At 45.7% G+C, this 15856-nt stretch overlaps 1 protein-coding gene and 1 long non-coding RNA gene across 6 annotated transcripts in view; one reads left to right on the top strand and one right to left on the bottom strand.

The window, feature by feature from the left end:
* The first annotated feature begins 24 nt into the window (after window positions 1-24).
* LOC129707276 (uncharacterized) overlaps window positions 25-15856 on the top strand; it is a 95987-nt gene continuing 80155 nt past the window's right edge. For both annotated transcript variants that reach the window (XR_008725166.1, XR_008725165.1), the window contains exons 1-2: window positions 25-176; window positions 11474-11914. This is a non-coding gene — a long non-coding RNA (uncharacterized LOC129707276). The remainder of the gene's footprint in view (window positions 177-11473; window positions 11915-15856) is intronic.
* On the bottom strand, window positions 8466-13599 carry tp53rk (TP53 regulating kinase). Of its 4 annotated transcripts, none has more exons than XM_055652186.1 (4): window positions 13368-13599; window positions 12220-12298; window positions 11528-11802; window positions 8466-9020 (listed from the first exon to the last, which is right to left on the bottom strand). In XM_055652186.1, the coding sequence occupies exons 2-4, from the start codon at window positions 12273-12275 to the stop codon at window positions 8542-8544; spliced, it is 810 nt and encodes a 269-aa protein (XP_055508161.1). In that variant the 5' UTR covers window positions 12276-12298; window positions 13368-13599; the 3' UTR covers window positions 8466-8541. The 4 variants fall into 4 exon arrangements, with proteins under 4 accessions (XP_055508161.1, XP_055508160.1, XP_055508162.1 ...); XM_055652185.1 differs by lacking the exon at window positions 13368-13599 and adding an exon at window positions 12796-12948; XM_055652187.1 differs by lacking the exon at window positions 13368-13599 and adding an exon at window positions 12796-12938 and having other exon boundaries at window positions 12220-12313.

Genomic DNA, 15856 nt, shown 5'->3' with positions numbered 1-15856 from the left:
GCCAGCGCGGTCCTCCACCGGACCGGCATGCCCCTCACCGGGGGCCGCTGAAGGCGATGTGGCGGCCGCCATCTTCTCACCGTGCCCGCAGTCTGGGCCAAAGATCTGCATAAGATTTTTGGTCTGGGCGACCGCTCACGGGACGCTCCTCCGCCTAATTCACCTGCTGTAGAAAGGTATAGTTCGATTAAACTGATATTGCAAGATACAGCATAGAAGTAGGCCCTTCGGCCCAGCAAACTGACTATCATTCACCCGTTCACACCAATTCTACGGGCCTGAATAAGCGTCTCGACCCGAAACGTCACCCATTCCTTCTCTCCAGAGATGCTGCCGGACCCGCTGAGTTACTTCAGCATTTTGTGTGGATCTTCGGTTTAAACCAGCATATTGTTGTTCATACACATCCCACTTTCTCATCCACTCCCTGCACACACTGGGGACAATTTACAGAGTGTCAATTAAACTCTTTGTAGGGTACGTTGAACAATACCTGTTCCAGGCGTACACTGGCCCTATCCCCGAACCCCATCTCCGTTACATTGACGACTGCATCGGAGCAACCTCCTGCCCCCCCATGCAGAACTCATGGATTTCATCAACACCCATTTTCATCCTGCACTCAAATTTACTTGGGCCATTTCTGACACCTCCCTCCCCTTTCTTGATCTCACAGTCTCCGTCACATGAAATAGACAATTGACTGACGCCTATTACAAACCTAATGACTTCCACAACTATCTCAACTACATTTCTTCCCACCCTGCATCCTGCAAAGCCTCTATCCCCCTACCAATTCCTCTGTCTACACCGCATCTGCGCCCAAGATGACATGTTCCAAACTAGAATATCTGTGATGCCCTCATTCTTTAGGGAACGGGGGTTCCCCTCTCCCATCATAAATGAGGCCCTCACTCGTGTCTCCGTGGTACACTGCTGCTCCGCCCTCGCTCCCCCTCCCCTAGTCCTTACCTCAGGGCTGCCAACATTGGGTGAGAGTTGGGAGTGAGAAATTGCGAGAGACCAAGCCCGAGGGAGCATAGCGACCGGGGGGGGGGGGGGGGGGGAGAGTGTGTCCCATTAGTACAGAACTTTTGCATTTTCAGCTTGAAATTGTGCAATATGGTGCATACTGTAGCGAGTCTTTTAACATACACTTGAATGCAATATATATGCTTTAAATTGGATTAGCTATGAATAAGGTTAGAGTAAATTACATTCCTAATTACATTCCACAGTACAGCCCAGGCTCTGATCAACAGGTGCAGAACACGAATGATCTTAGTGTATTCATTATGGAAATCAGATTATAATCAAACACTTGGCCCATGTTGACCAACCTGGGTCTCACTGCACACCTGATATTACTCCTGGCCCTGACTCCAGTTGCATACCTTCTCTCATTCCTGACCCCGAGTCCAGCCTTACACCTGGCCCCCTATTCTACCCTGATCATAGCTGCTTACCTGTTTAGGTTCCCAGTGCTGAACACACCCCTGGTCCCAGCTTTGACTGCACATCTAGTACTATTCCAGACCTTGACTCTGGATGCAAACTTTGCCTTGCTCCTAGCCCCTTTGCACTGACAATATATCTGGCCCACACATAAAGCCCCATATCTGACCCCCTGGACTTAACCTATTACATTCAAGCCCACGGGTGCTTATCTAATGCAGTAATCCTTTATGGGGCACTTCACAGACCAAATTATGGATAACAAAATTTGCTACATTCATTGGCTTCCTTGTTATCTAACATGCTGGTTACTTTGTCAAATAAGTCATCAATTGGTTGAACACAATTTCTCATCCATAAAATTATACTCACTCAGCTGTATAGGTATTCTGTTACCATTTCTTTCATTTTCATTACCACCCCTCTCTCTTCCCCCTCTCTCTCCCTGAAATCATTTTCACCCCTAATATTTTCAGTATTTTGCTGTCTTCCTCTCAGCGGGGGCCTTTTCCAAAATGCAAAGTTCAATAACTATATATTTAAGCAACATTATTTTATTAAATGTGATCTTGAGAGTACATAATATTTTCTGTGGTATCCATAACACAACAATGATAAAAAAGATCTTTGTTTTGATTGCACCTACATACAAGCATACATGATTACATTACAATTAATATGTACCGAGGGCAAAGTTTTGTTCCAATGCTCCCCATTCCCAATTACTTCTACATTGAAGTGATTGAAATCCAAGTGAAGTTTAAATGGCATCATAAAAGTAAAACCTCCAGAATGGATGATATTCATTACGTGGTTGGTTGGGGTCAGTATCAGCATAAATACTGTATTAAACTTTGAATCTTCAGATGTCCTGGTTCAAGCTAAAACTAAAGACAAATAATAATCTCCTCACACATTCCCCTGCAAGTATCACTCCTGTCACTCCTTTAAAATATGCCCCTTATTTGAACAAGCTCTTAAACATCACATCTGAATCAGTTTCCATCTGATTACACTCCTTGAGGATGTTCATCTATGTGTTCAATTAATAAAACAACGAGATTGGGGACATTTCTATTCAACCTGTCAAAGGAATTGGGTGGGGGGTTTTAGAAATTGTCAGTGATGTAAACAAACAATAATTGAGTGGCAAATGCCAATAGTGCTACCTTCCCAATATTTAACTGAAGGAAATAATGGGTTATCAAGGCTGTACGTTGTGACAGTCAGCCTGACACCTTGCATGTCATTTAATATTACACTTATCTCATCCCCCTGGATATTCCGGATTAATAAATTAAGGTTTTGTCAGCTAATTACAAATCAGGCTAATTACAATCAATAACATTAGCCAACTCCGAAACATGAAGCTCTGAGCATTGGGATCCAGACATCACGGATAACTGGCCTCAGTTCCCCGCTCACATCTGGCAGTGTTCTCCGTGGAGCGTTTTTGAAAGGGGGAAGGCTGAGCATCTGATCACTGGCCTTGGGGGTACCCGGTGAGGGAGTGGAGCAACCGAGTGGGGAGAGGGTGTGGAAGAAGGGTGTCCCCCCTCCCAGGGTAGGAACTTTTCGAATTTTGATGTATTAAAATCATGTTTTAGTGCATTGTAGAAGTATGATTTCAATGTTTTTTGTATGAAGTATTTTTAAGAGGTAACTTTTTAAGGGGTAACTTTATCCACACAAAGGGTGGTGGGTGTATGGAACAAGCTGCCAGAGGAGGTAGTTGAGGCAAGGATCCCGACATTTAAAAAAAAACTTAGTCTGATACATGGATAGGACGGGTTTGGAGGTATGGACCAAAAGCAGGTAACGTAGCTGGGACATGTTGGCGGTTGTGGGCAAGTTGTGCTGAAGGGCCTGTTTTCACACTGTATCACTCTATGACTACATTATACCTCCACCATGCATGAATGCGTCAAAATCAAGTGGTCGAGTTTTATTGCCATATACTCAAGCATAGAAACATAGAAAATAGGTGCAGGAATAGGCCATCGACCCTTCGAGCCAGTACTGCCATTCAATATGATCATGGCTATTCATCTAAAATCTGTACCTCTTTCCTGTTTTTCCCCATATCCCTTGATTTTGTTAACCCCAAGAACTAAATGTAACTCTCTCGAAAACATCCAGTGAACTGGCCTGCACTGCCTTATGTGGCAGAGAATTCTGCACATTCACAACTCTCTGTATGAAGAAAGTTTGTCCTCATCTCAGTCCTAACTGCCCCCCCCCCCCTCCCCCCCCCCCCCCCCTTTATTCTTAAACTGTGACTCCTGGTTCTGAACTCCCCCAACATCGGGAACATTTTTCCTGCAATTACAGTAAGTGAAAATCTAGCATGCAAGCAGGATGCTTTCTCCAACCACCTTCATTTGAAGTCCACTATCTTCCACCGTTTCTACCCAGTGCTTGGTACTTAATTCCAGCAGCCACTGGTTGTCCTCCAGGATGCACCGAGCCGCAGCCTGATCCATGCCGGACACCTGGGCAAATTTGGCACAGAGACTCTCATGGCAGCGGTGCAATGCTTCCGACGCCTTGCACTGAGGTTGCTCCATGGCCGGAGCTGCGGTGAGCGACTCGCCAGCCCGGCAAACACTCGCCAGCCCCGCTCCCGGTCCGCATCTGTCCCCGTCGCTGCTTCTGCTTCCAACACCCGTGGCCCATGCAGTTGATATTAGTTTTGAAATTTTCGTTGATCACAGAATTTCTCAACAGAGCGAGAGAAATTTGTGATCAGCATGAGAATTTGGCGAAATGCATGGGATTTGGCAGACCTGCCTCTCTATCCCCCCCTCTCTCTCCCCCTCTCTAACTCTCCCTCTCCGCCTCTTTTTCTCTCCCACCTCACTCTCATCCCTCTCCCGCTCCTCTCAACCCCCCTCTCTCTCCCCTCTATCTGTCCCCTCCCCCTCTCCTTTAACCTCCTCTCTCTCCTGTCTCCCCCTCACTCTCTCCCCCTCTCTCTCTCTCCCCTTCTCTACCTCCCTTCCCTCTCGTTCCCCTAACTCTCTCTCCCCTCTTTCCCCTAACTCTCCCCCTTTCCCTCCTAACTCTCGCCCTCTCCTTCCCTTTCTTCTCACTCCTCTTCTCTCTCCCTCGCTCTTTCTCCCTCCCTCTCTCTCTCTCCCCCTCTCTCACCCTCTCCACACACTCTCTCCCTCCCCTCTCATTTCTCCCTCCCACCTCACTCTCCCCTTGCTCTCCCCTCTCTTTTTCCTGTCTCTCTCTTTCTTCTCTTTGCCCCCCCATCTCTCTTTCCCCGTTTCTCTTCCCCCCTCTCCCCTCTTCCCCCCCTCTCCCCTCTTCCCTCTCTTTTACCACCCCTCCCTTCCCCTCTCTTTACCATCCCTCTCTCTCTCCCATTCTCTCCAACCCTCTCCACCCCCTCTCTCTTCCCTCTCACTGCTCTCTCTCTCTCCCCTCTCCCTCTTCTCTCACTCCATCTCTGTCTCTCCCCTCTCACCCCCCTCTCTCTCTCTCCCCCCATTGTCTCCTTCCCCTCTCTCTCTCTCTCTCCACCTCCCTTTGAGGCTGTCCCTTCGACACAGAAACTCTCGCAGCAACGGGGCAAACGATTCAGACTCTTCCATGGACTCTTGCACTGCTCCATGGCCGGAGCTGCAGCGAGCAACTCGCAACCCCGCAAACACTCGCCAGCCCCGACTCCCCGCATCTGTATCCGCCCACTGCTTCCATCCCTCCCTCAGCCCCGGCTCTTCAACACCCGCAGACCATGCAGTTTATCTGAGTTTTGAAATTTTCGTTGATCACAGAATTTCTCACCACAGAGCGTGAGAAATTTCTGATCAGCGTGAGAGTTTGCCTGAGGGCGTGATTCTCGCGCTCAAAGCGTGAGAGTTGGCAGCCCTGTCACCTTCCACCCCATCAGCTGTCGCGTACAACACTGAATCCTCCGAAATTATCCGCCACCTCCAAGGGGATCCCACCACTAGCTATTTTCGCATCTCCACCCCTTTCCGCCTTCCGCAGAAACCGTTCCCTCCACAACTCCCTGGTTAACTAATCCCTTCCCACCCAAACCACCCCGTCATCAGGTACCTTCGCCTGCAACCGCACAAGATGCAACGCCTGTCGCTATACCTCCTTCCTCAACTCTGTCCAGGGACCCCGACAGTCCTTTCAGGTTAGGCAGAGGTTCACTTGCGCCTCCTCCAACCTCATCTACTGTATCCGTTGTTCAAGATGTGGACTCTTCTACATCGGCGAGACCAAACGCAGACTGGGCGATACCTTTGCTCAGCCCGCATGAACAAACCCGATGTCCCGGTTGCTGGACCCTTTAATTCTCCTTCCCATTCCTACGCAGACCTTTCTGTCATCGGTCTACTCCATTGTCAGAGTGAGGCTAAATGCAAATTGGAGGAACAGCATCTCGTATTTTGCTTGGGCAACTTGCAGCCCAGTCTGAAGAACGGTCTCGACCCGAAAGGTCACCCATTCCGTAAAGCTTTTTGTTGTGTATATCTTCAATTAACCTCCAAAGCCCCAACGTCTCTGGATGTGGGAGGAAACCGGGTCAAAGCCACACGGTCACAGGGAGAATGTGCAAACTCCACACAGACATCACCCAAGGTCAGGATAGAACCTGTCTTTGGTGCTGCGAGGCCCCTGAGATGTCTGTGTGGAGTTTGCACATTCTCCCTGTGATGACATTAACCACTATGCCATCCTATTGTCAAGGAATAAGAGAAAATCCTATAAATTATGTTATTTTACCAATATCCTGTAATATAATTTTTGTAACCATACAAGTGGTGCAGCCCATAGAGCTCCTGCTTCACAGGGCCAGAGACCCAGGTTCAATCCTGACCTTGGGTATTGTCTGTGTGGAGTTTGCACATTCTTCCTGTGACCGGTGAGTTTCTTCTGATCTACTCCCACAACCCAAAGACGTTTGGGTTAATTGGCTGCTGTAAAATCCCCGCTGGGGTGTAGGGAGTAGTTGTGAAAGTGGGGTAACAAAACTAGTGTGAAGAAGGGTTTCAACCAAAAATGTCGCTCATTCCTTCACTTCATAGAAGCTGCCTGTCCCACAGTTACTCCAGCATTTTGTTTCTATCTTTGGTGTAAACCCTCAACTGCAGTTCCTCCTACACAGAAAGTGTGAAGGTTGATCAATGGTTGGTGTGGGCTTGGTGGGCCGAAGAGCCCGTTTCCATGCTATGTCTTTAAACCAAGTATCATCTATGCGTGATTTGGTGGCAGTTTTGCCTCTGGATCAGAACGTTGTGTGTTCGACACCTGACCACAAAAATTAAAGTCTTAACACTCTGCACACGAGTCACATTGTTGCAAGTGCTGTCATCTGGATGAGATATTTTAATAAGATTATTGATTACATTGGTAAGAGAAATAGAATAGAATAGAATGCTATTTATTTTCATTCAAACCTAGGTTTGAACGAAATATAATTTCTGCAGTTTTTTACATTACAAAACAATCCAAGACCCACACTTAACACAGTTTACATAAACATCCATCACAGTGAGTCTCCAACATCTCCTCACTGTGATGGAAGGCAAAGTCTTTATCTCTTCCCTTTGTTCCTTCTCCCGCGGTTCAGCAGTCCAACTGCAGTGTCGAGGCGAACTGGGGCTCCGATGTTAAAGCCCCCGACAGGGGATGGTAAATCCTGAGGACGTTTAAACCACGCCGGGCGATGTTAGGCCCCGGCTCCATGTCCTTAAACCCGCGGTTCCAGCGGGAGAAGTCACCGTTGCGGAGCTCGGAAAAGCGGTCTCCCACCAGGGACCTGCGAGCTCCCGATGTTCCTGTCCACCGGGTCTGCGGCCGGTGCCTCCGAACTCAAAAGTCGGGTCGCAGCCACGCACCACCACAGCTCTTCCCGCTCCGAAGTTGGCCAGCTCCGCGATCTCAGTTCTGCAGGCTCTGCAACTGGAGCCCTCAGGTTAGTCCCGGCCGGAGGTCGCCGCTGGTTCCACGATGTTAGGCCCAACGACATCCGAGACCCGACAGGGAATAGTCGGGTCCCCGCACAGGGAACAGATTTAAAACGGTTTCCCCCACAGCACCCCCCACCACCCCCCACATATACACAGCTAAAAAAAATAATAAAAAACTCAAGACATACATTTAACAAGACAAAAATAAAAAAAGACAGACGACTGTAGTCGAGCCGCTGCCGTTATGTGCCGCCACTCCCACTAAATTATGACATATGTTTGACATGCAAGAATTTACCTCTGTGTTCTGGCCCACATGTCAATAAACATCAGAACCATATTAGAAAAGCACAGAAAAGTTAAGATGTCCCCAGGCAGCAGGGCATTCGAGTAAAAGTCCCGAGAGCAATATGATACACTTGCACTCAACTGCTCTCTGAAATGGCCACTTGATTTAAGGGAAATATATGCAATAAATGCTAGCATTACCAGCAAGTCCATGGCATTAAATTTTAAGTTGCGACATTCAACCTGTTACAAAACTGAGTAACGGAAATCCAATTGAATAGCTAGGCTAACTGATGTTAAATATAGATCTTACTTTCTGTCCAATTATAATTGTAATTGACTGCTAAAAACTATAATAGAATTGTGGATTAGACTTTGTGAGATGTTTAACATCTCTTTGCTCCCGAAAACAACTGCTGATGCTGCTTTATAAAAAAAGACACCGAAAGGAACTGCAGATGCTGGTTTACATCGAAGATAGACACAAAAACACAAAAAGCTCGAGTAACTAAGCAGGTCAGGCAGCATCCCTGGAGACTATGGATGATATGTGTTGAAGAAGGGTTCCAACCCAAAACATCACCAATTCCTGTTCCCAGGTACGCTACCCAACCTGCTGAGTTCCACCAGCACTTTGTGCAAAGACCATATGATTAAATTTGCTTCTGAAACTCTTTCCCCAAAAGATTCTTCCAATACTTTCCAATAAATGACGTGGGGCAAATGGGTAGGAAGGAGAACGCTAAAATTATGTACTAACTACAAAATGAAACTCACTGAAATAAATGGAATTACAAAGATTTATTGTGCAAAAGATTTGTACATATAAATGGAGAGAAGAAAATAAAAAGAAAAAATATCACTATCCAACCATTGACCTCTTCCGTCCTCTCTGTTTAACTTCATCAAGCTTTTTTATTACAGGAGCTGACTTCTTGGAAGCGCTCGAGTAGCTTGTCAGGATGACTTGGAACACGCTTTCTGTATTGGGGTGACTGCTCAGAAATGCTTTCTCCAGCACATAAAGGTCAACTCCTTTATCCTCTGGCAGAGCAGAGATAAAACTCAGTCCAAAATCAATTAGTACCAAACTAAACTGTTTCTCAGGCTGACGTATCATCATGTTGGAAGTGGTGAGGTCCCCATGAACAACATCCTCATCATGCATTCGTGCAAGGATCAGGCCAATTTTTTCAGCCAAGGGAAAAAGTTGTTCTGTATCCTGTTTTGACTTCTGGACTGAAGCTACGTAGTCACGGACGGTTATAGCTCCAACTAAATCTTCAAGGTACATACAACTTGCATTGTAGTCCACAAAATACACCACAGGGGTTGCAATACCTAAAAAATAAAAATTAAATTGACTTTTAACAATTTTATTCATCATCTCATGGATAATATGTCTCATGCTGAAATATGACTTGAGTGCTTGCAATTTTACTCTGCTTTAGCGCCCAATTCACCAATATCATCGTGCTATTTGTAAAACCTAGTGCTCATAAGTAACTTATAAGGAGCAGAATTGGGCCATTCGGCTCATAGCATTTACTACACCATTCGAAGATGGCTTATCTATTTTTCCCTCTCAACCCCATTGTGTCATCGCCCCGTACCCTTTGGTGCCCTTATCAATCAAAAACATATCTTTCTGCTCTTTAAAAATACCCGATGACTTGGTCTCTACTGCCATCTGTGGCAATGAATTCCACAGATTCACCAGGCTCTGGATAAAGACATTTCCCCTCATCTCTATTCTAAAGGTACATCCTTTTATTCTGAGGCTGCCCCCTCCAGAACTAGACTCTCCGACTACTGGAAACATCCTCTCCACGTCCACTCTATCAGGCCTTTCATGGTTTGGCCTAATTCTTGCCGGACCAAGAAAGTGGGAAGAAGGGTTTACTTTCAGATTGGAGACTGACCAGTGGTGCGCTGCAGTGATTAGTGCTGACTTCCCTATTATCTGTTGAAGATATTAACAATTTAGATGAGACTGTAGAAGGCATGATTAGCAAGCATGCAAACAACACCATCATTGATGTTATGCTGAATAGTGAAAAAAATTGTCTTAGGTTACAAAAGTATCTAGATCAACTGGTAAAGTGTGCCCAGGAACAGCAGATATAATTTCTCTCAGCCAAGTGCGATGTGATAAGCTTTTGGAAGTTTTGGGTCCAATTTTGGGCACCATGTCCAAGGAAGGATATGTTGGCTCTGGAGAAGGTCCAGAGAAGGTTCACAAGAATTATCCCAGGAATGAGTAGGTTAACATATGATGAGCGTTTGACGGCACTCCCCGATTGAAGGGGATCTTATAGAAACTTACAAAATTCTTAAGGCTAGATGCAGGAAGATTGTTCCCGATGTTGGGGAAGTCCAGGACAAGGGGTCACAGCTTAAGGATAATAGGGAAATCCTTTAAAACCGAGATGAGAAGAACTTTTTTCACACAGAGAGTGGTGAATCTCTGGAACTCTCTGCCGCAGAGGGTAGTTGAGGCCAGTTCATTGGCTATATTTAAGAGGAAGTTAGATGTGGCCCTTCTGGCTAGGGGGATCAGGGGGTATGGAGAGAAGGCAGGTACGGAAAACTGAGTTGGATGATCAGCCATGATCATATTGAATGGCGGTGCAGGCTTGAAGGGCCGAATGGCCTACTCCTGCACCTAATTTCTATGTTTCTATGACAGGAGAGAGAATCTCAACATTTTTAAAACACTAATAACTCTTTTATTTTTCATCGATGGGAAAAATCTTCGGCACCTGATGAGCGGAGGGGGACTGAGTAAGATGGCCAAAAATCACAGCCGTACGTGGTAGCGTTTTTCCTAAGATCAATATACAGCACAAACAGGATGTGGTCAAGATTAGACTTTTAATTATATAGACGGCAAGGCAACTAAGGCATTCTCAAACCAACTTTTCAATTAGGCAAGGCAACATTAATTAGGCGAGGCGACGTTAATTGGGCGAGGCGACGTTAATTGGGCGAGGCGACGTTAATTGGGCGAGGCGACGTTAATTGGGCAACACAGCTTTAACATTTCCAAACCAAAGGCAACACAGCTTTAACATTTCCAAACTATATTTTCAAACCACATTAAGGGTGCTGGCAGGTCAGTAAAACCACTCATAGTTTAGTACACATGTGTTCAGTGTTATTTACAGCTCGGACTGAGAGACATGACCCTCTCGCTCCCACATCTTGCAGAGACTGACTGAGGCACTCAACACCTCTGGGTTTTATAGTCCCTTCGGAAGGGGCATAGCCTTAAGGAGAGAGAATCTCAACATTTTTTATACACTAATAACTCTTTTATTTTTAATCGAAGGGAAAAATCCTCTTGTCCTGCGCAGTGGAGGGGGACTCCGAGTCAGATGGTCAAAAATCAGCCATAAGTGGCAGCGTTTTTTCTAAAATCAATATACAGAACAACATGAAGTGGTCAAGATCAGACTTTTAGTAATATAGATATCGTCTAACTCCAACCTCTGATGTTCCAGAGAGAGGCACAGGCAATTCCTAAAACCCAGAGGCAGAGGCTGAGATTCCCACAATTTTTTTGCCAATTAAAATTAACACTGGAAGCTCACTGCAACATCCTAAACTCAACCAGACACAAAATTCTGATGTAAAAGTCTTGAATATTCATTGAAGTTGAGGCAAAAAACAAAAGGTCAAGGGAAAACACAACAAAATTTATAAACAAGTATTGAAGTGACAGACTGCAATTTAAAATTACAAATTTTCTTTCAATGAGTTTTCATTTCAAATATTAACCATTTGTATTTCAGAAGTTGACAGCCTTTCTACTTCAGCAAACAAAAGACATTACAATAGTCACTGACCAGCTTTCCTGCACCGGAGAATAGATCGTACTTCTTGAACAGTCCTGCGATGCGTGAGTTTCTTGTCCAGAGCAGAGTGACGGTAAGATTTGGGGAACCGCTCTTTCACAATGGTTGGCTTTCCAAGGAAATGTCCTCTGTAAATTTTGGATTCAGCGCCTTGTTTGATCATCTGGAAATGCTGAAGAAAATCTTTGACACGGAGCTTTGCGAGTGCCCCCAGGTCATCCTGTTGCAGAGTATCTGTCGCCATGGTGTAGGATGTGCAAGAAAATCTGCAGTGAAAATCAAACGCATGGAAAATGTGAATCAAAAATTCAATACAAGGACCAAACTCAAATATTGAAGATGATGAAACGCAATTGCAAAAATTTTAAAGCATAGCAGGTCAGAAAGCAGAATTTACATTTCAGGTGTTGATCTTTTATCAGAACTGTTTTTCTCGTGTTAGAAAATGATTTTCATCCAAATTATAGTATTGGGGAAAGGGGGCAGAATCTAAATTTGAGAGTTATGTGTGTACTTATGATTAATATATAGCCTGTGCTGTTGCAAAATTGAAATAACTTTTTGTTTTTAATTGATTAACAGTTATGATTTTTGCTTGATGGGGAACAATACATTTTCTTTTAATTCCACAAGAGTTTCAAGGGACATGATTTTTTGTTATCCATTTCCATGTTTGAACATACCCCAAATAGGAAAATCCTCTCTCTGCTTTTGGCCTGCAGCTGAAGTCCAACTGCATTAGGTCAACCCTTCATTGTACACCTGTGTTAGAAGAAACTACAGATAGACACCGAAGATTAAACCGAAGATAGTCACCAAAAGCTAGAGTAACTCAGCGGGACAGGCAGCATCTCTGGAGAGAAGGAATGGGTGACATTTCGGAGCGAGATTCTTCAGACTTTTTTTCTACCCTCCCCATTGAATGGATCCATTTGCCACCGTGCTATGGACAGCTTCCACACTGTACCTGGCGGGCAGGAGCAAGGCTCTGGAACCATCCCTTAAATTATCTTCCCCTCCTCTGCATTCACTTCTTCCCTCCCTTTCTCCCGGTTATTCCTGACCTCGTCTCCTTTCTCCTCTCTATCTTCTCCCCTCTCCATTCCCTTTCCTTTCCTCCACATCCCATCTCTTCGCCTCCTCTCACTATCCCCCCCCCCTTGCCCTCCCCTCTCTTTCTATCCTCCCCCCTCCCCACTTCCACTTTCGTGCGCGACAGCCCTGTCCCCCTTCCGCTCAATCGTCAAATTTCCTCTCACCTCTTCTTCCCAGCGTTTCTCCAAACCGAAACATAAGATGGTTACATTGTAAGATCAGCCGCCAATTCGGTGCACGATCCCTAAGCAGGCCCGATCTCGGCACAATCCTATATCCCAGCGCCAGTGGTGTCGCAGGGATGACCGGTGCCCGCGGTCCTCCAGTGTCCCGGCATCGACTACGGCTGTGTGACGCTATAGGTGTCGCCATCTTTAATCCTGGCATTTGTTCGCTCTATCTTTCCATGCACTTCAAGCATTGGTTGAACACTTCCATTTGTGTTCCATTTACATGAAAACAAACCAGTGACTGGAATTTGGAACTGGAACCAGTTTTTTTTTAAATGTGGGTGTGGATGGGAGGGATTGGGGAGAAGATGATGGAGCCAGATGGGAAAGATGAATAAAGGAGAAAGAAAACTAGGTGGGCAGGCGTGTATGGGAAGAGAACATTTGGGGATGGGTTATCTGCTATTGGGGGGTTGCACATAAGGTCATCGAGTCAAAGGGCGTGACGCACGGAGCACGGACATGGCAGCCTCCCACTGTTAACACACGAAACGCTACTTTCTTACCTGTTAAAAATCATCGAAATGATCAATTTTTGCGCTGTAAATAATTGTGGCGGGTGACTGAGTGCCCTGAACCAAATGCTCTAGTATCTTTGCTCTGAATCCGAGCAAGGTGTAAGCGGCCGATGGAGCACATCCCTCGGGACAGCACCCCCGCGGTCAGCGCTGTCCAGTCACGGCCGCTCTCCGCCCCGTCTCCCTCGGTGTGGCTGCACTGCCATGCGCTGTGGGTCAGCAGCGCCCACACACGGGGCCGGTGGAGCGGGGCAGCAGACACACAGGGGCGAAATCCTGGCAACGTCCCCGTCAGCTGCAGCAGAGTTGGGGACAGTCTGGTCCCTCCGCACGCCCAGAGTCACAGCAATCCTCACCACATTGACAGAGAAGGGACGCACTGAGGAGAGATCAAAGTTGCCACACCTGCCCTGGTCTTTGGTGACAAAGAGGGTTAAATGGGTGTGAGTTGGTTCCGATGGTCGGCCAGCCTGTATGCGCTTTCCCCCCTCCGCCGAACTACTCACTTCTCTCCCGTCCCTGTGAATCATTTACATGGGGCTCTGCTTCTGGAAGGTGACATCTATCATCAACGATCCCCACCATCAGGGCTATGCCCTCTTCTCGTTGCTACTGTTAGGCAATAGGTACAGAAGCCCGAAGTACCACATAAACAGCTACTTTCCTACAAGCATCAGGCTCTTGAGTCAACCTGCACAACCCCAATCCTACTTAGCAATGAAATACTCTTGCACTGCCATGGATTTGTTTCTGTTGTGTTTTTGCATAATTTTTTCTTCTCACTATCTTGTATAACTTAGGTATAATCTTTGTGTTATCCAAATTGACTTGCAGCTTCTATAATAAACGTAAACCTATTTTTAAAGATCCTAAATTTAAAAGAATCTAGAGTATGGCATAGCACAGCAGTACAAATAATAGAGCTTCTGCCTCACAGTTCCAGCGACCCGGGTTCATTTCTGACCGCAAGTGCTATATGTGTGGTGTTTGCAGGTTCTTCCTGTGATTGCATGGATTTCGTCCAGGTACAGGTGTAATGTTATAATGTGATAGTTCTGTTCCCTTTGAAATCTTGCATGATTTTGGCACAGTGGCACAGCAGTAGTGTTGCTGCCTTGCAGTACCAGAGACACGGGTTCGATCCTGACTGTGGGTGCTGTCTGAATGGAGTTTGTACATTCTCCCTGTGACCACATGGCTCTGGTTACCTCACACACTCTACTCCAAAAGATGTACAGGTTTGTAGGTTAATTGGCTTTGGTTAAAAAAAAATCGTAAATTGTCCCTAGTGTGTAGAGGATAGTGTTAGTGTATGGATGATCACTGATTAGCGTGGACTCGGTAGGCCAAAGGGCCTGTTTCCACATTGTATCTCTAAAATCTACAGAAAATTGCATTATAAAACCAATTACGTAATTGGGGGAAAAGGGCTTAGGGCGTTTCAGACTTGCAATAGCAAAGTTACTGTGCTATCTCATACTCTCGATTCTTTTCAAACTTTGGTACAAAAATCAGTCTTCCAGCCCTCTAACCATTTCCCATCATTCTGCTGAGTAATTGTTGATGGAACTTGTTTAAGAAAGAACTGCAGATGCTGGAAAAATTGAATGTAGACAAAAATGCTGGAGAAACTCAGCGGGTGAAGCAGCATCTATGGAGCGAAGGAATAGGTGATGTTTCTGGTCGAGACCCTTCCTCAGACTGGTGATGGGACTTGATCTCTATGAACCTGTTGATTATCCATTTATTTTCATATTATCATCGGAATAAATATACTGTATTAACCTCCTATTTTGATAATTTCAATTGATCCATCAGTCACTGTGAAAACACACTGCCCGATTTTCAAGCAATTGGCCAATTCTAATTTTATGATTACGTTTTCTTGTTCTGGATTTCTTCAGAGGAAACAGTAGTCCATTCTCAAAACTATCCAACCCTCTTCTATGATTTTAAGTTACTCAACCTTAAAAATTCATGAAAATGTTGTGTCTTTGGAAGGAAAACAGAACATGCTCAGCAGGTCATGCAGCGTCTGTGGAAAGAGAAATAATTTATGTTTCATGACTGGGAAAGGGAGGAACTAGATTTCAGATGATCAGCATGTGTGGACAATAGGAATAAACAATAGGTGCAGTAGTAGGCCATTCGGCCCTTCAAGCCAGCACTGCCATTCACTGTAATCATGGCGGATCATCCACAATCAGTATCCCGTTCCTGCCTTCTCCCCCTATCCCCTGACTCCGCTATCTTTAAGAGCTCTATCTAACTCTCTCTTGAAAGCACCCAGATAATTGGTCTCCACTGCCTTCTGAGGCAGAGAATTCCACAGATTCACAACCCTCTGGTTTTCCTCATCTCCGTTCTAAATGGCTTACCCCTTATTCTTAAACTGTGGCCCTGGTTCTGGACTCCCCCAACATTGGGAACTGCCTCTAGCGTGTCCAAATCCTTAATAATCGTATGTATCAACAAGA

Source organism: Leucoraja erinacea, chromosome 21, assembly GCF_028641065.1.
Source record: "Leucoraja erinacea ecotype New England chromosome 21, Leri_hhj_1, whole genome shotgun sequence".
Lineage (NCBI taxonomy): Eukaryota > Metazoa > Chordata > Chondrichthyes > Rajiformes > Rajidae > Leucoraja > Leucoraja erinaceus.
The sequence above is the reverse complement of the archived record's forward strand: the minus strand, read 5'-3'. Positions and strand labels throughout refer to the sequence as shown.